The 23,162-nt window shown below is 43.7% G+C and overlaps 4 protein-coding genes across 4 annotated transcripts in view; 2 read left to right on the plus strand and 2 right to left on the minus strand.

Annotated features, from left to right (window-relative positions):
- pkn1a (protein kinase N1a) overlaps positions 1-4,454 on the minus strand; it is a 32,826-nt gene extending 28,372 nt beyond the window's left edge. Inside the window, exons 1-2 of the mRNA XM_052084070.1 lie at positions 3,967-4,454; positions 3,756-3,908 (exon numbers count right to left, since the gene is read on the minus strand). Of these exons, the coding sequence (XP_051940030.1) occupies positions 3,756-3,776 (21 nt within the window). The 5' untranslated portion in view covers positions 3,777-3,908; positions 3,967-4,454. The remainder of the gene's footprint in view (positions 1-3,755; positions 3,909-3,966) is intronic.
- LOC127613503 (UPF0575 protein C19orf67 homolog) overlaps positions 1-11,142 on the plus strand; it is a 61,266-nt gene extending 50,124 nt beyond the window's left edge. The window contains 7 exon segments of the mRNA XM_052084567.1: positions 5,953-6,058; positions 7,669-7,813; positions 7,986-8,109; positions 9,083-9,183; positions 9,831-9,995; positions 10,072-10,209; positions 10,986-11,142. Of these exon segments, the coding sequence (XP_051940527.1) occupies positions 5,986-6,058; positions 7,669-7,813; positions 7,986-8,109; positions 9,083-9,183; positions 9,831-9,995; positions 10,072-10,209; positions 10,986-11,142 (903 nt within the window). The 5' untranslated portion in view covers positions 5,953-5,985.
- The window catches only part of prr36a (proline rich 36a), a 90,460-nt gene that overhangs the window by 42,126 nt on the left and 25,172 nt on the right, over positions 1-23,162 (minus strand). The window lies entirely within an intron of this gene.
- LOC127613187 (UPF0575 protein C19orf67 homolog) lies at positions 12,558-22,927 on the plus strand. The gene is made up of 7 exons (XM_052084128.1): positions 12,558-13,067; positions 15,061-15,178; positions 15,323-15,430; positions 16,442-16,551; positions 20,795-20,980; positions 21,056-21,193; positions 22,609-22,927. The coding sequence occupies exons 2-7, from the start codon at positions 15,092-15,094 to the stop codon at positions 22,763-22,765; spliced, it is 786 nt and encodes a 261-aa protein (XP_051940088.1). The 5' UTR covers positions 12,558-13,067; positions 15,061-15,091; the 3' UTR covers positions 22,766-22,927.

The raw sequence follows: 23,162 nt of genomic DNA on the forward strand, positions 1-23,162 counted from the left end.
TTTAGAGGACTCAATATGAGGAAGTTATGTATAAGTATATCCATCCGGCTATTTCCTAATTCGCTTTAGCCTCACAAGGGTCGAGGGTGTGCTGGAGCCTATCCCAGCTGTCTTGGGCAGTAGGTGGGAGATATCCTGAACCGGTTGACAACCAATCGCAGAGTATAAGAAGTATAAGAAAAAAAAATATGCGTAGAAATGACATCATCGCTTGGGAGAACACAATCTTGTTTGACTGGATGTCTACCACTGGAATGAATGAGAATGTGATCTGTGTGTGTCTTCATGTGCTTAACTGTCAGCTTTGCTGTGGACTGTGCATGCCTGTAGGGCAGTGACGTCAGAGGAAAAAAAAAAGGACTGTGCATATCTGTCTGATTATGTCATGGTATGGCCTTGTAAGGCGGACTCCAGTGCATTCCTCAGAGGACTCCATATCGGTGCGAAAATAGACCGTACAAAAACATTGCACACAAGACAAAACGGCCGCAGATCCATCAATGTGGTCCATTGAACTCGCTCGTATTCTCATCTCCCGTCGAGTATTTTATGAGGAAGTGTGAGCTTCTACTGGGGGGTGTTTAATAGTGCCTTCCTGTGGGGGCAAACAAATAAAACGTCATGGGAAGAATGAATCTGAATGAGATTTCACAAAGTGATTGGGTTGCACACAGGCGGCAATTTTAAAGTGCAGTAGATTCAGGATTTGTTCTTTCATGGACCTTTGACCAACAAAAGTGCAGCCAGGTTGCCCTCCCAAAAGTATTTTTGATTTGGGCAAAAAAAAAAAAATGAATTCAGGTGCAGACAAATAAGTCGAGTGGTTTCACTTCCACGCACGTACTTATGAATGAACAGGAAATCATGCTCAACTGTAGCAAATAGAGCTCTATCCTTTGCCACTTGCCGCCAATCCTAGTATTTAATGATCATACGTCCCTGTGGTTTGTGATCTTCCTGAGTACGAGCACGATAAAAGAGGAACTCTTGTAGGGTTATGTCTCCTGATCATTTCAGTCTTGTAAGATGTGCTGGCTTCCTGATGGAGGTTTCAAATCAATGATTTTTGGTCCTAAATAGGTTGGTAGACTAATATGCTGAGATGTATGTATCTGTTCTGCAATATTTTCCAACACTGGTCATTTTCCATGGACAAAATGTGACGGAACAACTACGTCAATGCAAGAACTTTTCTGTCTGGCCTTGAGACACCACGGCGTCAAATCAAAGCGCTAGGACCGTGTCAAGTGGTAAAGTCAGCCGACGTGAAGCTCTTAGAGCAGTCTGATAACAGGTCATCACGTCTTCAGCGTAATTAAACTCAGACCGTCTCATTTTTACTACCTGCCGCTGCACATGCTCGACTCATGTCCTCGGGATGCAAATAAAAACAAAATAGGCCTTCATTAACTCCCATGGAAGAACTGCCTCACCTCCCAAGTTGTGGACATAAACTGGGCCAGGAGTCGATGAAACAAACAGTTATATAGTCCTAAGAAGACCAAGATACAATGAATATCTTGAATCAGTAATCAAAATGAGGTGAGGTTCACTTCGGTCTGTGAGGCTCACTTGGATCAACAACACTAAAATTCCCAGAATTTTAAATATACTGAACCATCAGATACCGTGACACCACATTTTCCCCCCAAAGAAATGCGATATCACTGGTTCTCAAATGGCCAGCTCCAATTGGCATAACGCAATGCTAATGTATATCCTGTTTCATGCTTCAAGAAAATGACAACTTCCCCTTATTGCATCAACTGCTAAACTTTCCAACAGACAAACTTGACATCCAATCAGCTGTGTGACATTTGCAGCTACCCTTAATTACTTGTTGCAAACCCACACTTAATACGTCGACACATACATTTATAAAATGTCCATGGAGAAAAACTCATTGAAATGAATGAGCATGATTCCACATTGTGAACCCTCCTGCTAGAGGATTTTGCCATAAATTTCAAGAGGACTTTTTGATGCAGGTGATGTTTTCTATGTTACTAATCCCAGGACAATGAAAATGGCAAGTCGTACAGGAAAGTGGTCACGTAAAATGTGTGCTCTCAAAACAAATACCACTATTTGCTCCTACCATTTGCACACAAAACATCCAGGGATGTGCATTTTTAGTCAAAACACTCTACTTTGTATATGATATACACTTCCTATGTAAAAGTGATTGAACCCTATGTAGGGATCTGCATCCAGGTCCCAAACACAGACGTGTCCTACAGTATATTATTAATAGGAAACAAACTATCTATTTCCGCTTCAACTGAGTACCGGTACCTGGGAGTTCCTCAGGACACTCTACTACGGCCACCACGTGTCTCTAATATAAGGTTTTAAATGTTTCAATCTGTCATGAAAGAGACAAACCGGTCCAATTGTGAATAGCTGAAATTCTAGTCCCAATTACTGACCGGAAAAACATTTTTGGCTGCCTGGATCATTTGTAATAATTTTATAGGGAGAGGATATGTAACACGATAGCTTCACACCAAATTCCATGCAGAATTCCTTGTGTTAAAAGACAATATCTATTGTCATTTAACAGGGTCTTTTGGATGTCACCATTGTAGAATGACTTTCCAGTTTTAAAATACTGAAAACCAACAGAGGCATTCTGGAAAGGAGTTGTTTATGTTAATGGCCACAATACTCAATATTGCTGCAAAGACGTTCGCCAACAATTTTAATGGCTGCAAACAGCTTTTCTTGTTCCAAGGAAACTTTGAACATGTTTGGCAAAGGTCTTCATGACCACGTGCGACTTTGGTGTAAAACCAACATTTGCCAAGTGTGCATACACTTGCAAACATGCGCTGGTCGGTGAGATAGGTACTTTATCAAACATTCACTAAGCACCGAAACAAAACAATGTGTGCACCTCCAACATAGTGGTGAGTGAGGTCACAGGAAAGCTATTTTTACACAATGAGAAATGCGTCATGACCTGTACTCATGACATATACTTTGTATAGTTCAATAACGGGAATCTTTAATCTTGTTTTCTTGATGGGAAAACACCAGTAAGATTGGGTTGGCTCTCCTATTTCTGGAACAATGTGCTGTAATGTACTTTTACCTCTTTGAATGTCAGAAACTGTTGCCTTTTTATTTTTATTTGTATTTTTAATTACCACTTCATAGACAAGAATCATGACGTTGATATAAATAATTTGTTTTTGCGGGCCACATAAAATGATGCAGCAAGCCAGAGTTTGATATCTGTGGCCTAACTCATTTGTTTATTGCAGAAAACACATACTGTAGGAGTGAACTAAATACTGCATATATGATATTTATGAACAGTTTCATTCCAGGGGTAGAACAGAATAATGTGTCTGAGGGCGATTTTCACAAATGTAGCCAGTATCATGATGATGACAAAATATATACTGTATACGTTTACTGTACACACCCAGGCAGAGTTTGCAAGATGTTTACCGTTCTTTATGTCATTAGGGGAAAGTTACTTAAACATTGAAACAGCAATAAAGACAATTATGAGATGGTCCTTGTTCAGTTACCAGTCATTCAGTATTTCCCAAAAAGAAAATGACAATATTTCACCAGGGCATGGAAACAAATGAGCACAACTCCATAGATGACCTAAAAATGTAGGCTACTGATGTGTTTTAACCATTGCACTGTACTCGGGAGTGAAGGATACAAGAAAGAAAATGAAAGAAATGCACGTTCAGTGAAAAAGCAGGGCGATTCAAATGGAGCTTTGGCCAACTTACTTGTACAGAGTCGTTGGCCATCGCGGTGCCTGTCGCCGTGTCGCTGCCGGACAACCTGTGCTCATGTGGGGCTTCTGCTCCCCACCCCTCGTCAACCAGCTCCGAGACAATGGCACACAATGATGGATGTTGTCTCAACTTTGTCCTAACAGCCTGTTGACACAAAGGCGGTCAAGGAGGTAATCCTCGCCTGGGTGTTGAGTGGACCCACCCTGTCGCTTGTTCCCAGAACTTCTCTTCTGACGTTGTATTTTAAAATACATAAGAATATAAATACACTTTTAAAAACGTTGGTCCTTGCCTTTACGTCTCGCAGTCAATCATCCAATTGGAACATGGGGGACATCCACAATGGCAGCTTACAACAATGAACCCTGTGAAAGAAAGCCCCCCACGCGGCTACGTTTCCGTCTCGCCAAAACGCTGCAAATGTCACATCCACGGTGGGGTCTGAGTGAAGAATAGCGAGAGAAATCGGAGCTTCTTCCTCCACGAGAGTTCGCTCAGAGCGTCGCCGGTTACATCCGTGAAAGACTAAAACACGCCTCGCTGTCTGCCTCACTCGCTAGTTGCTACCCGCTCGCTTCCACACATCACGTGACACCCAAGACACCGCCTGTCAGACCTTGCGTGCGCGCACCCGCGAACACGCGCCCCGCTTTACAACACGAACACGCAAGTCGCTTACGCGTAACCAAACGCTCATTTGAAATAATGAGCCACCATTTCTCATTAAAAATGAACCATCAAGCAGTTCATCGTTAGAGAGCACGCGCGGCGGGAGCGCGACCGGATATGTCACGTGACCGACCGACTCCGTGGTTGCTAAGGCAACCATAACATATGACGTGATATGAAGCAACTGTTGCCGAACGAAATTTAATGCTTAAATTACAATAGCCTAAAATTACCAACAACATAAAAATAATTTTGTCTCATTTTTTTGCTAGAATACTTATTTCTCTCGACTATCCAAGACGTGTGCTACTTAATTACTTAATTTAAAAAAGGGTATCCTTCTGAAATCACAAATTTGTTCAAATACTCTTTATATGTTATTTTGAGGTGGCCCGGTAATACAGTGGTGAGCGCGCTGACCTCATAGTGGAGAGGTGCAGGGTTTCGATTCCGGTTCCGGCCTCCCTGTGTGGAGTTTGCATATTGTCCCCGTGCCTGCGTGGGTTTTCTCCGGGTACTCCGATTTCCGCCCACAATCCAAAAAACATGCATGGCAGGCTGATTGAATACTCGTATTTGTCCCTAGATGTGAGTGTGAGCGCAAATGGTTGTTCGTTTCTGTGTGCCCTGCGATTGGCTGGCAACCAGTTCAGGGTTTCCCCCGCCTACTGCCCGAAGACAGCTGAGATAGGCTCTAGCACCCTAGTGAGGATGAAGTGGTTCAGAAAATGAATGAATGAATAAAGATATTTATGTGAAGACACTGATCATGTTCATGATTTCTCAGCAATTTGGAAACAGAAGTACCAAATGCAATACATTATGATCATGAATCTTCGCCAGCAGGAGTCAAAAAAATGACTTGGCAATTATGCTGTGAATCAAACAAATGATTCACAAGTTTGGTCAACTTTTCTTTGGGAAAACCATTGTTAATATTATTATATGCAAAAATACTTATAATAAAAGTAATACACTTAAGTGTATCTTTTGATATTATCAGCATATTCATTTGAAAAACATAAAATATATGACAAATATTTGTGGGCAAGGTCCTAAAATAATAGAACATTTAAAATAATCAGACGATTAAAAGTGCAACAGCGTTCCATAGATGTTATTTTAAAGTCTTTTTTTTCTTAATTCGGACGTCCATTACCTTCGAACCTTCACCCTTTGTCAAAAGTTACTCCAGCCGCTAATTGCAGCAAGCATCGATTTCTTCATTGAAATAGCCTCAGCGGCATTTTAGGTCATTTCATTATTGTTGTATTTATTCGACAATACACATAAATAGACGATACACATGTAATTGTTAATTGTTTAATTTCGTCTTCTTTTCCAGTTTGTTTTTTGGGGAGGTTGTTTCAGTTTTCAATTTTTTCCGACGGTAGCTTCGACTAGCACTGTGTTGTCATTACATGAGTGTTATAAGCCGTTAGCTTAGCCGCTAGCGTTGCGCGAGACGTCCCGTTCCCGCCTCGTTCAGTTATTATAATATGTATTTTTGTTCCATCAGATACACAAAGCCGTTTGGAAGAGCGTCACGAGAATGTCAGCAAACTGGACAGACGTCGAAGATATGGTGGTTGAACAGTCAGCGCAAGTACCGCAGGAGGTCTGCGGTGAGTGGGCGACCACCATGGATGTCACACTGGATCATCGGCATTTGTCGTCAGAATTCACACTCATTCCCTGAGTTGTACACGATACACACAAAATTGATGAACTTTAAGATGGACACAAAGAATACATACCACAATGTGTGATAAAAGTGTGTTTTATGTTGATTAGAAGTGTATTCACAGTATTCATAAAACAACACAGTTCATTACCAAACAAAAGACAACCATCTACCCAGAATGGAGAACAGATATTAATCAATTGTACAAAAAGTAAGCACAACACAACAGCAGTCTAGCATTTCATAATACAAAAACGACCATTAAGTAAGTAAGATCACAAAGAAAAATGTTAGAGTAGGAGTAATTTGTATCAAGAAAGTCTGCAACTTTTATTTGTGTCTCAAAATAAGTGCACAATACACGAAAGTCTGTAACCATGCAATGGTTACTTTTAAAAGTGTATAGAGTGTTTTATTAGACATCCTCTGTGAGTAATAATTTGAATGTTTTATGCATATTCCACCGCCAGGATGAAGTGCCTCATATGCCTACATAAAGTCACAGAAACATTGGCATTCAAACATTTTCCATCCAACTTGGTCAGTTATATGAATTTGTATTAAACCGGTTGAGTCCAAAGTTAAATGGTTTAATTATTCTAAGTGTGTTGAGGCTTATGTTTATTGTGGTGGCCAGGCCAAAAAGTATGTGAGCTTGAGTCACGAGCAAGCACGCAAAGCACTTACGTAAACTAAATACAAAAATAAAATACATGAAGACGCTATCAAAATTTTAACCACTCACTTTTTGAAAAATAAGTTGACTTGAAAGTTCCTGTAAAATGAGAATGTCTTGTAAATAGTACACCATAAAAGAGTTCTTTACAACCGTGCCAATTAAAAATAATGGCATGTATAACCAGATTTTAAATCACGACCGTTCTTTCTGCTCTTGGATGCTTTGGGGGTATGCCTTGGAACCGAACCACACCGTGGTTAACTCTAAACTGTCAATCAATCCCAAGACATTTTTATTATGACTACATCCACCAAAAATATTTCCGTCTGTGTAAACGAGAACCAGCCGTCTGGCTGCCAAGCTTTTCAAAATATCTACATTGTGTCGCCCATTTCTTCGACATGGCTATCCACTTCTTCCTTGACAACGCTGCCATGTTTTTGTGGTTAAATCACAGGAATTTCATCTGTGCTGTGCACATTTGACAATAAAGTTGTATCCAATCCAATGATTTAAACCAGTTTTTGTTACAGCACGACCCTCCTCAGTGTTTGCACACATTTTCAGCAGCTACCTTAAAATATGTAAAAAAGACTGAATTCACTTACCAGGGTCTTGAAGTTTTTTCTGAGAAAATTACCTTCAATACTGAGACACTGTATACCAGTAGATAGACATATTTCAAGTAGGCTAATATTACACAAAGTGACAAACTTCAAATGATACTTCTACTTTATCTCACATATCGCTTTCAGGTAATTTAGACACGATTGGATCTATGAGAGATGCGTACATGTAATTATAGCATCAATACAAGTGCACAACTAATATAGAATAACTTTAATTCAATGCAAATACAACCTTCTTTTCAGAGGCTCTGGCGCCCCAGAGTGGCCATCCAACATCAAGCTGCTGCATGCCAGTAAGCAGGACCACGTTGAACCTCAGTTCTATTGAGCTGCAGGTCCAGTTTCCCATCAACCAAGCAGAAAACTTGCACAAAGAAATTGCCAAATGGTAAAGGGTTTTGTTTGGATAAAATACACATTTAAAAAAATATATAGCCAGTGTGTGTGTGTGTGTGTATATATATATATACATATACATATATATATATATATGTATGTGTATATATATATATACACATACATATATAAAATGACTTTATAAAGTCTGTGTTCTATTGCAGTGAGGCAAAAAAAGACAGTGGGGCTTGGGTCATAGCGCTGAGGACGTTCATCCATGCATGTCAGCCTTACTTCAGCTTCCTGGAATCCACAGCCAGAACCAAGATGTTGTGCCCTGATGACAACGTACGCATCTCAATCGTGTTACTTATTATTAGTATTTTGGAGTCACAGCTTGGGGGTACTCAGTTTTATCGCGGAGTTCCCTTCTTTCGGAGTACCGGTATGCCGAATTTGTATGCAAACTGGAATGTGCTGGAGTCACTAACCCAATGTTAACGCAATAATGAAGACATCATGGGCGGCACGGTGAGTGAGTGGTAAACACGTGTGCCTCACAGTACAACGGTCATGGGCTTCATTCTGGGGGCAGTTTGCATGTCTTCCTCATGCGTGCGTAGGTTTTCTCCGGGTACTCCTGTTTCCAAGTCTTGGGCTAGAATAGTGCTGTCTTGTGTGGATCACTAGTTGATACCATATTTTCATGCTATCAAGTAGTTGGTAGGAAGATGGAAGGTGGGCTACACCCTGTAACCAGTTGCCAGCCCATCAGGTTGCACATCTGGACAAAACAACCATTCACCTGTATGGACAATTTAAAAACTCCCACCTACATATTGTGCTATTTGTTTGAAATGTGGGAAGAAGTCAGAGTGCCCGGAGAAAGCCCACGCAAGCACACAAAAAACACAACTCCACACAGGTTGGCCGGAATCAAGAATCGAACTCCAACTCTCAGAACTGTGAGGTTGACGTGCCAACTACTCGTCCCACTTGCTGCCCTAGTAATCTTAATTACACTTAAATATAAAATTCCAATGAAAAATGGTGATTATGGTGGTAACTGCCGCATGATGAAATATTCTTTGGCTGCATGCCATTCGTCATGAAATGTCTTATTTTGGGAGAGTCGTAAACAAAAGACACCTATCCTGACTGTTTGGATAATATTAGTTCTGTGTATGAGTGCAGTTCTAAACCACTGCAAACTACACTACAACCTGTCAATAGTAACATCCTGAAGTCACAGTGTGGACATATTTATGTACTGAATATATATATATTCTTTGGTGTGTGTGTGTGTGTGTGTGTCATGCAGCTGTTAGAGTTCTCTCAGCAACTGTGTGATGTATTGGAACGTCTGGTGTTGGACTATGCCAGCCGCAATCTCATCACATTGGACCAGACAGATCCTGACAAGTAAGCACGCATACAGACACATACAACCAACCCACAAGCTAATTCCTATTAAATCGGGCCGCTGTGTAAAACGTAAAAACAGAACACAGGGGTCTTTTCCAACCTATACGTAATTGGAAACACTACCAAAACGTTTCATGTTCAAAGTGATCAACTTTTTTTCCCCTAAAATATTCTCTCATTTTGAACTTCATGCCTACACCACATTCCAAAAAAAAGCAAGGACAGGGACATGTTTACTGCTCTGTTAAATCACCTTTCCTTTTAACCATCACACTCAAAACGCACACTCATTCTTGAAGCTTCGTAGATGGGATTTGTTCCCATCCTTGCTCGATGTTCAACAGTTGCAGTTGCTCGACAGTATGGGCTCCCTTTATTGACATTTTACACAATTGGATTTGGGGTAAGTATCTATCCATCCACACAAAGAGCCGCCAACTAGAATTTTTTCTGCACTGTTCACTTTAGTCGCGTTCGGCTGCGTTGCTCGTTGTGTAACAGGCAGTAACTGTAACACGAGCGCGAAAGAAATTTTGGTTGACCTCAAAACTGCTCAACTTATAATTTGTTCGGCTGTGAAGCTTTCACTGGAACACTAAACGGCCATCACTATTTCATGGACCAATCTATTCTCTTGTCCGCAGTATGTCTGACTTCTGCATCGGCCAAATAGAGCTGGAGCGACTGAGACTGAGTGTGAGCGTGTTCCGCTACTGTAAGCCCACGCCGTATGTGACAAGGGCCAACACCGGCGTGTTCAAGCGCATGCGCTGGAACGTGGAGAGACTTGTTGAAGGGCACAAAAAGTAGTAAGTCTTATTTTCATACCTGTGCACTTACTTTTTTGTTTGTTTTTGTTTTAATAAAAGTGGCTTCCACCCCCAGCTACTACCTGTGCTATGAGGATACTCCAAATGTGCATGCAGATAGTGACAAATATGATACCACAGTGGTGCGGATGTGGTCCATTGGTCAGTGGGTGCAGGTGAAGCCTGACCCAAACACGGAGAGCATCGTTGACTGGTAAGGACGGGGATACATAAAAGATCTTCGGGGCATATTCTTCCGTCATTCTTCATGTTAGAAAGTCACGTAGCTGTGCAATTATTTTGGCAGCACAAATCCTCCCATCCACTCATATACAGTACTGACCTTCACGGAACGTATGCTGGGTGGATGATGCCGTTCCCTGTCAAATCTGACAGAGTGCGTATTCTTCAAAAGACTTATTTTTAAAAAACTAAAACAAATTAACTTTCCTCTCGACAGTGCAGAGGCTGTTGTGGTCACCGACTGTCCATGAGCCATCGTGGGTCCCTACATTCCACTGACTGCTGAACGTTGATGTCGTATTTTATCGTTTGTCCAAACAGAATTAGGAGCCGGCAGACTCTTTGTCACTGAGGAGCGTTTCCGCATGATGATGGGTGCTCGATGTTTGAATGTACTACAGTAATGACAAACAACGAGAGTCATCCGGCACTATGAGTTCGATTTTAAATCACTTTTTATTTGATCCATGCCTGTCGTGAAATCCGTTTAGGTGACTCGCAAGCATGCGTGTTGGGCAATGCTGATCCACAATCACTCACTTTACAGTATTCGGATTAAATTACTTTAATTGGATGTATTAAAAACAGTCTCCTTCAAATTAGTGTGTTAGATGAGCGGCACTCATACCGTCACTGGTGATTAATATAAAGTTCGGATCCGAATTCAGTGGTCGTGCTGACCCCCCCTTCCTCAAAATCCTCATCTTTATTCATATCCGACTTATTTGCGAACGCGTTTCGTTTCAGGCTGCTTTGCGACATTCCAGAGGGCGCTTTCGATAAGCTGCTGCTTCTGGGCATACACGAGCCGTCCAGCCGCACAGCCACCGACCAATTTCTAAAGCTGCTCATGTCCCAGGAGGGCATCTCACCTTAGCTGGACTTGAGACTCAGTCAGGTTTGAGGAGGATATTGTTCTGTTGTAAAAAAAGTATAGGTTTGGACAAGGGTGCTCAGAGTTAGAATTAGCTCAAGCGGGATTTCCCAGTTATGTGAGGGGACTTTGGATGCCAATATCTCCATAAGCAGAACCACGTAAAAGTCACAAAGCTGCTTACCTCATGTCTGTTTCACCATTAGTGTCGAAAATAACATTTTGTCTTTAAAGTCTGTTTGGCTTTGAAATGTTGACAATTTGCACTGTTTAGTTTGATTACAACCTCTTGTCTAGAAATAATTAACATACAGTTGTGTTATGCTAAGATTGAGACACTTTTAAGTTGACCTTTTGTAATTTTGGAAGAAAACATTTGTGGGGGAGAGTTCTTATTATTGTTTAAAACAAAAACATTATACTTTGCTTTGAAATATTTGTACTCAAGCATTCAGTTCAGTACACTTCACCTGAAACATCCATTCATTCATTTTCCAAAGTGTTCAGAAGGGTGAGATAGATCCAGTTTTCAGTTAACTAAAAATGTAACATTTTTGGGGTAGCCAGGGACAGCGGCTACCACAGTGGACAACTTATGTTATCACGTTACAGGGTGCATAAAAGGGTTAATGCAAATTAATTCCCAGATTTGGGAAAAAGAAAACCTTTTTGGCCATGGCCATTCAATGCGGGGTTCAATTAGGTGCGGCCGTTTGAATGAAAAAAAAGAAAAAAACTAATAAGCCAAAATGAAAATGATTTCAAATATACTTTCATGGGATAAACAAAGCATGCAGTACTCTGCATGTCAATTACTCGAGTATGAGGCAACTACAGCCTTGAGTAAGTCAATAATTCGTAACACCAATTTTGATGCAATATACATTTATTGAAAACAGTGTTTAACTGAAAACACAAGCAGAAGGGAGCAAAGCATATACCACCCCAGTTTAATTTTAACACTAAATATTGACACCTGAACAACAACATCATCACTGTTTTGAATATGTACAGCTTCAATAGACAATTATTTCCATGATATAAAAGCATCAGGCGGAGATTATTATGATGTGCACTTGGCATGCGTGTCAAGGTCAAGGTCATCTTCATTGTCAAATATGCTTACACATGACATGCAGCATAGATGAAATTTATTTTTCCTCAATCCTCACTCCAAATATGCATGCAAACGTGCTGTGCATTAAACACACAGCTAAGAAGATGGTAGCTACACTGTACAAAAGACATAATATGCAATCTGAACAGTATAAACAATATAGACAATACAAACAGCAGAAACAATGGCACTTGTGGCTATTGTGCATTGTCTCATCTCGGTTTTGGTGCCTTGGTGATGAAGAGGAATTTGGGGTTTAGTTGGTCACCTTGAATCAAAGACAAAAGAATTGAATTGAATTACAAATTATTGTTCAGATTTTGTTGTTCTTTCAAAATTACACAAGAAATAATCGTTATCATATATCGTTGGCATATCTGACCTTCACTTGAGCGCAAAGGCTCTCGGCCCAAGTAGCGCTCCGCCATTCTCACTGAACACTTTGATCGCTTAACCACATTTCATTTCTCCCAAAACGTCATCATTCGAAAGCCTACTGACATCATTTAGTATTGATCTTGTCATATAAACATCCAGTGACATCACTTGCAAAGTGACTTCATCATAAACAACAAGCCTTGTGACATAATTATTCAACCGCTCATCACAATTTCCAACCGTAATTTAAACAAATACAAAAATTAAAACACTCAACAGTTACTACTTGCATAAGTGATAGTACAGTAAAAATTCAAACTAAATCAAAGAACAATTTGATGCATACTTAGGCTTACCCAGTCCAGGTGGTCCACCGTCCCCTTTGCAGGTGTTGTAATCCAGGATGCGCTGAGGATTTTGATTTTCCAGATGTTCGTCACAACTCGCAGTAGATCGGTACGTGACAAAAAAAATTTTTCTTTTCTTTTTTTACCGAAGAGCTTGGAAAAAAAAGTGTTTAAATTCAACATATTCAAGAATTTAGCAAGTTATGGCATTAAGACTTTAAAGAGGGCACCAAGGACCCCTTGTTTCAAACAAAACAAGGCCTCAGCATTAAGTGTAGACCAAATTATAACGAAGAGACGACACAAGAATTTAGATTTATTCATTCATGATTAACAACATTCTCTTCAGCATTGTACAAACTTGATGTAGCTTCGCTTGAATGACCTTGAAATTACTTGAGAGAAACAGGCTACCTTTCAACATTTTTTCGAGCTCAAACTGCTCTTACATGATATGATCACACAAAAATGGGGTCACGAGTAGTGGTGAAAACCGGGTCCATTGTCGCATACCTGCTGCACTGAAGATCTGGCAACTTGGGGTGGAGGAGTGCACGGTTTCGTCTTGTGTGGGACTTGGAAGACCGCAGGATTTTCTTCATCTTGGATCACCGTGTGCTGGCTACCTCATGCTCCTTTTCTTTCTCGTCCTCTTACGGGACCAAGCTCAAGGCCCCTCCGGTGTTCCGAGTGAACTCGTCCTCTCGGGAAGAGTTTGTGAGAGCCTCGTCATCATCCCAAGAGCCGCGAGACCGCTTCGCTTACTTCTTGAAAATGTCAAAACTCCGACTGTAATATTCTCCTGATGACTTTGAAACACAAAGTCTTTTGATATTGGCTCATCGGCAGAGCACGTGTCTGCGTATGCGGAAGGGCCTCCTTTGATTAAACAACAGGCCATTTGGGCCTTTGGTGATTTGCTTTGATGAATTTCATACCCACACAGATTCATTGTATTTAAGTTTCTTTCACCCCCCCCGAGTAAAAGCCACAATTTCTATCAAAACTTACTGTTTTGTTTTATTTATTTTTGTATTTACAGCCCCATCTAAAGGTTCAGGGCAGGGGTGTCAAACTCATTTTTGTCGCGGGCTACTTTGGAGTTACATTTTCCCTCGGAGTGCTGTTAAAACAGCAAACGCAAATAAATGTTTAATCATCACATTGTATTATTACACAAAAAAAATGATGGCTCACTCGTGTTGAAATCAGTCAAGTATTTGTTAAATCATTTCTCATGCGAGTATAAACAGGGCAACCAAATTATTGCAAAATGTCACCGTTATTTATTACGTAGGACAATTTGAGATTTTGGTACAGATTGAAGCAAGGATCACGGAAATTGACACAGATTATTTGCTTTCGCGGGCCACATAAAATGATGTGGCGGGCCAGATCTGGACCCCCGGGCCTGGACTTTGACACCTGTGGTTTGGGGGTTTTAGGTTTTATATTTCAAAGGGCAATTTATAGATTGATTGAAAAAGGTCTGTTCTAATGGGAGTCAGTGGAGCCCAATATGGCTTGAAGGGTGGGGGAGTGTAGAGTTGATAGAAAACTTATTCCTTATCATATTTTCATTTTCAAGAGCAGTTTGTAAAAAGCTACCTGGCAAAACTTAAGCACATTAACCTTTGGACGACAATCTGTGAACTGTGAGGTGGGGGGGGAAAAGCGCAAACTGGAAAGATGACCATTGTGGGCACTGAGGGGCCTCATGAGATAAATGAGTGAAAAATAAATGGGGGGGGGGGGGAATGAAATGTTTAAGCCACTTTAGCATTTGTTTTTTTGGTTAGGTTTTTGCCTCCATACCACGAGAGAAGGCCTATGTCCCACTTGTGCCACTCACGGCACATTTTGAGACTCGCTGAATTAGGATAGATTTCCAATTTTTGCAGTTGGTGTTGTTGATGTCATATGTCTTTGATGCTGTTAGACAAAGAATGAAAGAGTATTGTCATCTTACAAGACACCGCAGCAAGACTAGGTCCGTGTGGTTCCGCAGAAGGAAGGATGCAGAGATAATTAGACACTACTGGTATTGTAAACGATACATATTGCGCTCCTTCACTTTTTTTTTTTTTTTTTTGGTTTTGTTTTCAGTCGAGACAATTTACCAACAATCTTTTTGAGAATGTCGGCAAATGATGCTGAAGCAATGACGGTCAACCTTCTGCCCGGAGACTCAGCGCAAGTGGGGCAAATCGTCAGGTGGTCACCGGTGAGTGGGTGTCTCGGTTGGAAGACCAATTTGGATGTGTCAGGACATTTACATTTATCCTGAAGTCTCACAAGAGGCCGTCTCCACAATCGCATTGGGGGTTCTATTCTGACATATTGGCACAACTGCACTAATCTGTTCAAGCAATCAGGACTTGAAGTCGCCGCGTTGAGGAGTTTCGCCTTTGCCTGCGAGCCGTACTTTAACTTCCTGGAATCTACAGCCAGAACCATGCAGCTGCCCTCTGACGTGGTACAAAACTCAATATTCATACTTCATGCTCGTTGAAGGCCTAGGGTTGTTGTTGTTTTTTGTTTTTTTGAACTGAGAGCTACGCCGGTGGGTACAGATTCGTGACTAATCATTAGTCCAAAGACCAATGACTTTGTTCCACACTCGTCATAAGTGACTATTAATAATTAGCTGAGCTATTGATCAATGCTATGACACGAATCAGTTGAGTGATTTCTGGCAATCAACGATTTGGGAAACTAATTATGCCAAACCTTTTTACTCAATTTGCGTTTATATTTTCACTTGAATAACATTCTTACGAAATCACAATGCCTTATCATTGGTGAGCCATTTTAAGAACAGGCGGGTTTGCTCATACATTTGCGGACTTTCTTGTGTCTGCTGTTCTAAATTGTCCGCAGGCGTGAACGGTTGCACTGCGATTGACTGGATATAGAGATATTATTCTATTTATTTAACAAAATTGTTTAGAGCGGTGGGTCGGCAACACGCGGCTCCAGAGACGCGTGCGGCTCTTTAGCAACAGTTATTGGCTATCTGGAGCATTGTAAAAATGTTTGAAAATGGAAAAAGATTTTAATAGTAGGCTAATATAGATATAGATACACGTTGCAGCTCCGAAAAAGGAAAGCTGTGGTATTGGTTTTTTTAAAACATACACTTTATTTATGCTTTTAACAGTCTCGACACAAACAGACACGTCTGGTCTGACTCCGTGCCTTCTCTCTTCTACAGCATGCGTTTCCTTCACTGTAAATTTTATGGAAGGCATTTGTTTTTGTTTTTTTTGCAGCTCCAGACATATTTGGTTTTGGGTTTTTTTTGTCCTATATGGCTCTTTCAACATTTTGGGTTGCCAACCCCTGGTTTAGAATGATTGGGAATGACAAACATAAGAGGACTACGGGTATGTCGTCACTCGATCACAACAATCTGTCCGCTGTATTTTGACAAAACATACTGCGGAAAACAATAACTTCTTGACAAATTTGTGTGTGCCTGCTGGAGTTTGTACAGCTGATGGAGTTCTCTCAGCAAATGTGTGACACATTGGAACATCTGGTACTGACCTTTGCCAGCAACAATCTCCTCACTTTGGATGAATCCGAGCCTGACAAGTATGCCTGCCAACACACAAACTCACACAGTCAACCATATTTGTGTACACACACAAATACGAATCAAGAGAGGAAATAAAATTACGGTGTTTGATAATATCTGTTTCGTCAAGCCAGTTCTCATTTTTCCTGTATTCTACAATGTCAATGATTGACAGTCAACATCAACGCTGGCATCGGGTGGAAACCTTGTACCGCCAAAATCATCACCTTTCAGGAGACCCCTAAAACGGCGCGTTTGTGAAGCCAATGAGAGCAAAGCATTTTCAATAATTTAAAAGGCTGGTGTCAAACTCAAGTCTTGGGGGCCAGATCTTGCCCGTCATGATGTTTTATGTGGCCCGCGAAAGCAATTCATCATCATGGAAGTTGACACATGATCCTTGCTCAAATCTGGACTGAAATGTCAAATTGTCATGTGTAATAAATAACGTCGAGTTTTCCATCCATCCATCCATCTTCTACCGCTTATCCGGGGCCGGGTCGCGAGGGCAACAGCTTTAGCAGGGAAGCCCAGACTTCCCTCTCCCTAGCTACTTCTTCCAGCTCTCCCCGGGGGATCCCGAGGCGTTCCCAGGCCAGCTGGGTGACAGAGTCTCTCCAGCGTGTCCTGGGTCTTCCTCGGGGTCTCCTCCCGGTGGGACATGCCCGGAACACCTCACCCGGGAGGCGTTCAGGAGGCATCCGAATCAGATGCCCAAGCCACCTCATCTGGCTCCTCTCGATGTGGAGGAGAAGCGGCTCGACTCGGAGCCCCTCCCGGATGACCGAGCTTCTCACCTTATCTCTAAGGGAGAGCCCGGACACCCTGCGGAGAAAACTCATTTCGGCCGCTTGTATCCGGGATCTCGTTCTTTCGGTCACGACCCATAGCTTGTGACCATAGATGGGGGTTGGAACGTAGATCGACCGGTAAATTGAGAGCTTCGCTTTTTGGCTCAGCTCCTTCTTCACCACGACAGACCGATACAACGTCCGCATCACAGCAGACGCTGCACCGATCCGCCTGTCGATCTCTCGCTCCCTCCTGCCCTCACTCGTGAACAAGACCCCAAGATACTTAAACTCCTCCACTTGGGGCAAGATCTCCCCCCCGACCCGGAGGGGGCACTCCACCCTTTTCCGACTGAGGACCACGGTTTCAGATTTGGAGGTGCTGATTTTCATCCCAACCGCTTCACACTCGGCTGCGAAACGCTCCAGTGAGAGTTGGAGAGCCCTGTTTGAAGGAGCCAACAGCACCATATCATCTGCAAAAAGCAGGGATGCAATACTGAGGCCACCAAAACGGACCCCCTCAACGCTTCGGCTGCGCCTAGAGATTCTGTCCATGAAGGTTATGAACAGAATCGGTGACAAAGGGCAGCCTTGGCGGAGTCCTACCCTCACTGGAAACGATTCCGACTTACTGCCGGCAATGCGAACCAAACTCTGACATCGGTGGTATAGTGACCGAACAGCCCGTATCAGGGGGTTCGGTACTCCATACCCACGAAGCACCCCCCACAGAACTCCCCGAGGGACACGGTCAAACGCCTTCTCCAAGTCCACAAAACACATGTAGACTGGTTGAGCGAATTCCCACATACCCTCGAGAACCCCGCTAAGGGTGTAGAGCTGGTCCACTGTTCCACGGCCAGGACGAAAACCACACTGCTCCTCCTCAATCTGAGGCTCGACTCCCTGACGGACCCTCCTCTCCAGCACCCCTGAATAGACCTTACCAGGGAGGCTGAGGAGTGATCCCTCTGTAGTTGGAACACACCCTCCGGTCCCCCTTTTTAAAAAGAGGGACTTCCACCCCGGTCTGCCAATCCAGAGGCACTCTCCCCGTTGACCACGCAATGTTGCAGAGGCGTGTCAACCAGGACAGCCCCACAACATCCAGAACCTTGAGGAACTCCGGGCGGATCTCATCCACCCCTGGGGCCTTGCCACCGAGGAGCTTTTTAACCACATCGGTGACTTCAACCACAGAGATAGGAGAGCCCACCTCAGAGTCCCCAGGCTCTGCTTCCTCCAAAGAAGGCATGTTGGTGGAGTTGAGGAGGTCTTCGAAGTACCCTGCCCACCGGTTCACAACGTCCCGAGTCGAAGTCAGCAGCACCCCATCCCCACTGTACACAGTGTTCGTGGTGCACTGCTTCCCCCTCCTGAGACGTCGGATGGTGGACCAGAATTTCCTCGAAGCCGTCCGGAAGTCGGCTTCCATGGCCTCACTGAACTCTTCCCATGCTCGGGTTTTTGCCTCGGCGACCACCAAAGCTGCGTTCCGCTTGGCCAGTCGGTACCCGTCAGCTGCCTCTGGGGTCCCACAGGCCATAAAGGCTCGATAAGACTCCTTCTTCAGCTTGACGGCATCCCTTACTGCTGGTGTCCACCAGCGAGTACGAGGGTTGCCGCCACGACAGGCACCAACCATCTTACGGCCACAACTCAGATTGGCCGCCTCAACAATAGAGGCACGGAACATGGTCCACTCGGGCTCAATATCCCCAGTCTCCCCCGGAACATGGGAAAAGCTCTGTCGGAGGTGGGAGTTGAAACTCCTTCTGACAGGGGATTCCGCCAGACGCTCCCAACAAACCCTCACAATACGTTTGGGTCTGCCAGGACGGACCGGCATCTTCCCCCACCATCGGAGCCTACTCACCACCAGGTGGTGATCAGTTGACAGCTCCGCCCCTCTCTTCACCCGAGTGTCCAGAACATCCGGCCGCAAATCCGATGACACGACCACAAGGTCGATCATCGAACTACGGCCTAGGGTGTCCTGGTGCCAAGTGCACATGTGGACACCCTTATGTTTGAACAAGGTGTTCGTTATGGACAGTCCGTGACGAGCACAGAAGTCCAATAACAAAACACCACTCGAGTTCTGATCGGGGGGGGGGGGGGCGTTCCTCCCAATCACGCCCCTCCAGGTCTCACTGTCATTGCCCAAGTGAGCATTGAAGTCCCCCAGTAGAACAAGGGAGTCCCCAGCAGGAGTACTCTCCAGCACACCCTACAAGGACTCCAAAAAGGGTGGGTACGCTGAGTTGCTGTTTGGTGCATATGCACAAACAACAGTCAGGACCCGTCCCCCCACCCGCAGGCGGAGGGATGCAACCCTCTCGTCCACCGGTGTGAACCCCAATGTACAGGCACTGAGCCGGGGGGCAATAAGTATGCCCACACCTAATCTGCGCCTCTCACCGTGAGCAACTCCAGAGTGAAAGAGAGTCCAACCCCTCTCAAGAGGACTGGTACCAGAACCTAGGCTGTGTGTGCAGGCAAGCCCGACTATATCCAGCCGGAACTTCTCTGCCTCACACACCAGTTCGGGCTCCTTCCCTGCCAGAGAGGTGACATTCCATGTCCCAAGAGCTAGCTTCTGCAGCCGAGGATCGGACCGCCAGGGTCCCCGCCTTTGGCTGCCGCCCAGCTCGCATTGCACCCGACCCCTGACCCCTCCCACGGGTGGTGAGACCATGAGAAGGGGGGCCCACGTTGCCTCTTCGGGCTGAGCCCGGCCGGGCCCCATGGGTGTAGGCCCGGCCACCAGGCGCTCGCCAACGAGCCCCACCTCCAGGCCTGGCTCCAGAGGGGGGGCCCCGGTGACCCGCGTCCGGGCAAGGGAAACTGAGGACCATCGATTTTATTTTTCATAAGGGGCTTTGTGTTTTTGCAATCTTTTTTTTTTTTACCCCGTTTACACTCACTTGGACAATAATTGAATAAACAAGAAACAGTAATCTATCAATTATATTTGTTGTTTACAAGTGATGATACGATGTGATGATTAAACATTTATAATATAACGTCTAATGGCCCTCCGAGGGAAGATGCAACACTAAAGTGGCCTGTGACAAAATGAGTTTGACACCCCTGCTTTAAAATGATGTGTCAAAGTCACACCCGCATGTGTGGACTGACCAATAGTATCGATTTGTGGAAAAAATATGGAATTGAAAACATCGGAGTTTACGGCCCAACACCAGCAATTTTTTAAAGCAGCATTTCAACATTCTGACATTCAGTACATGCATGTACTTTTGTTTTGTTTTGTTTGTTTACACATAGTTACTGAATGGACATGCGGTTGGTCAGGGGAGATAGTCCCTCGCTGCACTGTTTGGCTCAAATGTGTAAACCTGACGAACAGGCATCTCAGCATCCATCTGAATAAGCTTGCTTGTTTCAAATATGCAATGCATAGTCATTGATATACCATAGCCAACTTTCTCACTTTTGTCACCAGCATGTCTCACTTCTGCATCGGCTGCGTAGAGCTAGACCAACTGCAGCTGAGTGTCACCGCATTCCGCTACTGCAAGCCCACGCCCTACCTGGCCAGAATCAACACCGGCGTGTTTAAGCGCATGCGCTGGAACGTGAAGCACCTTAATGGTGCCAAAGACGGAGACGGCAACCCTGAGATAGAGTAGTGAGTCTTATTTTCTCATTCTTTCCTTCCTTTTTTTAAAACAGGCCGCTTTCTAAGTTTGTTCCTTTTGCCCAGCTACTTCCTGTGCTACGAGGATATTCTCGACTTGCACACAGACGATGACAACCCGGATTCCAAAACTCTGCGGATGTGGTCCATTGGTCAGTGGGTGCAGTTGAAACCTGACCCCAACTCGGAGACCATTTTTGACTGGTAATATAGCGGGTATTCAGTCGACCTACCCCTGCTCAATGTGCGTGTGTGCTGACTCCCATTTAGCGTGAGTTAAACACCAGTTAGTTTAAAAGCATTTGGGTCAAAAATAATCCTGTTATCGGTTAAAATAAATAAATAAAGGAGTGCCCCCTTGACAATCTTTGGGATTAAATGAATAACCCAAAAAATGGGCCCAATTAACCTCAGGGGCGGTTGGGCCATTTTTGACCCATAATTGGGTTATTTTTGCCACAACGATTTTCAGTTGACAAATTAAAAAAAAATTAAGGGTAAGGAGGGAGTAGCACTTAGAATATGGGTGGGTAAACTATGGCCCGCGGGCCGGCTGCGGCCCGTTGGACTTTTTAATCCGGCCCGCTGAAGATTGGTGCACAATTAAGGTTTGATTGCATTCATTTCGTTTGGACTTGTAATGACAGGTATTTCAACACCAGGAGGTGCAGTTCAAGTTTCAAAGCACAGGGAGGGTGGGGGGGGGGGATGAAGAAAGAGGGAGAGAGTAATGACCATGGAAGGGAAAGTGATATCTGATTAAACGAAGCGGGTAACAAACTACGAAACATTCAGGAGACGCCTGGAGTCGGAAAGACTCAAATCTACAAGACTCCGAAAAACAAGGAAGCTATTCCTACTCAGTCCGATTCTGGCAATTTCCATGCTCAGAGTGAATTGCTTGTGGCTTGTGGTAAATGAACGTTTCCTAGAATGGTTTGATTGTTATCATGTTAAAAACTTTCCGCAAACTGGACCGCTAATAAAGAGCCGGAGAGCAGTCAAATGTGTGGAGCGTGAACAACAGAGGGGGCCCAGTACACGTCCTTGAGGAGAACCGGTGCCGAGTGTGATAGTGGAGGAGAATGTTACATTATTACTGGCATACAAAGACATTGTGCTATCTTCTTTATTTTCCATTTCTAACTTTTGTCCCGGACATCTACAATATTTTCTGCTTCTCATTTGATGACCCCCCCCTCCCCGGGAAAATAATTGCCCACCCCTGCCTTAGAGTTTGCCCACTATATAAAAAAAGAAAAAATACCACTCACCCTCAATGACGTGATCTTGGAGACTTGCTCAAGGAAGTCGGCTTGACGCCACATTTTGAAATTCTTTACTGCTATATGGGTGTGAAAAGTAAATTTCTATTCTCTTTAAAAGCAAAATTGTGTACTCACCCAGAGCTGATGAGTCACGAGCATGCAGAGAGAAATCAGGATACATTTTCATAGATTTTTTTTTCCCCCTCTAGAGATCGTAACATTGATTTGACAAGTTGTACTTGGCAGTCAGGATGGTAACCTGTGTATTGTTGATGTCTCTGGTGTAAGGGGGTTTAGGATTGGGGGATAAAATCAACTTTGCTATCATCTGAGTGGTATTCTTTCCCTAAGGCTGGAGTGTGAAGTTCCCGAGGGCGCCTTCGAGAAGCTGCTGTTTATGGGCAGCCAAGAGCCATCAAGCTACACAGCCACCCAACACCTGCTGCAGCTGCTGATGTCATCAGTCATCTCCGTTGGTAACACATCCGGGGTTCCCAGGATGGCATAGCCCTGTTGTCATTACGCAATGTTTTGAACCAGGGACTCTTATTCATCACAAGCGGGGTTCGACGTCGTGTCAGGACATTGGAAGTCATTAGTCAATCAAGAATTAAGATTGAAATGTTGAATGGGAGATTTGGAACGGGTTGAATAAATGTGGAGGAACGAGGATAGAGTCTCGAAACTCTGCACCCCAGAACCTCAATGACCTGAGGGCTGTCCTTCAAGAAAAGAGGAATGGCATGCCTCGTTCGACAATGAGTCGACTTGAGAACATGAGATGTCGTCGCCGCGCTATAATTGAGGCTCAAGGGCACATGACAAGTTACTGACATTTTTGTTGTGGTGTAACCAGCATTGTTTAATTTCCCCGTCGCATGAACTTTTTAAATTTTCCATAAATT

The sequence above is a fragment of the Hippocampus zosterae genome, chromosome 13 (genome assembly GCF_025434085.1).
Source record: "Hippocampus zosterae strain Florida chromosome 13, ASM2543408v3, whole genome shotgun sequence".
Lineage (NCBI taxonomy): Eukaryota > Metazoa > Chordata > Actinopteri > Syngnathiformes > Syngnathidae > Hippocampus > Hippocampus zosterae.

Excerpts from the sequence above, each read along its gene's own strand:
- LOC127613187 (XM_052084128.1), top strand. The coding sequence starts at position 15,092 with ATGTCGGCAAATGATGCTGAAGCAATGACGGTCAACCTTCTGCCCGGA. Across the intron at positions 16,552-20,794 it reads GATGAATCCGAGCCTGACAA|CATGTCTCACTTCTGCATCG; the intron begins GTATGCCTGCCA and ends TTTTGTCACCAG. Across the intron at positions 20,981-21,055 it reads GGCAACCCTGAGATAGAGTA|CTACTTCCTGTGCTACGAGG; the intron begins GTGAGTCTTATT and ends CCTTTTGCCCAG.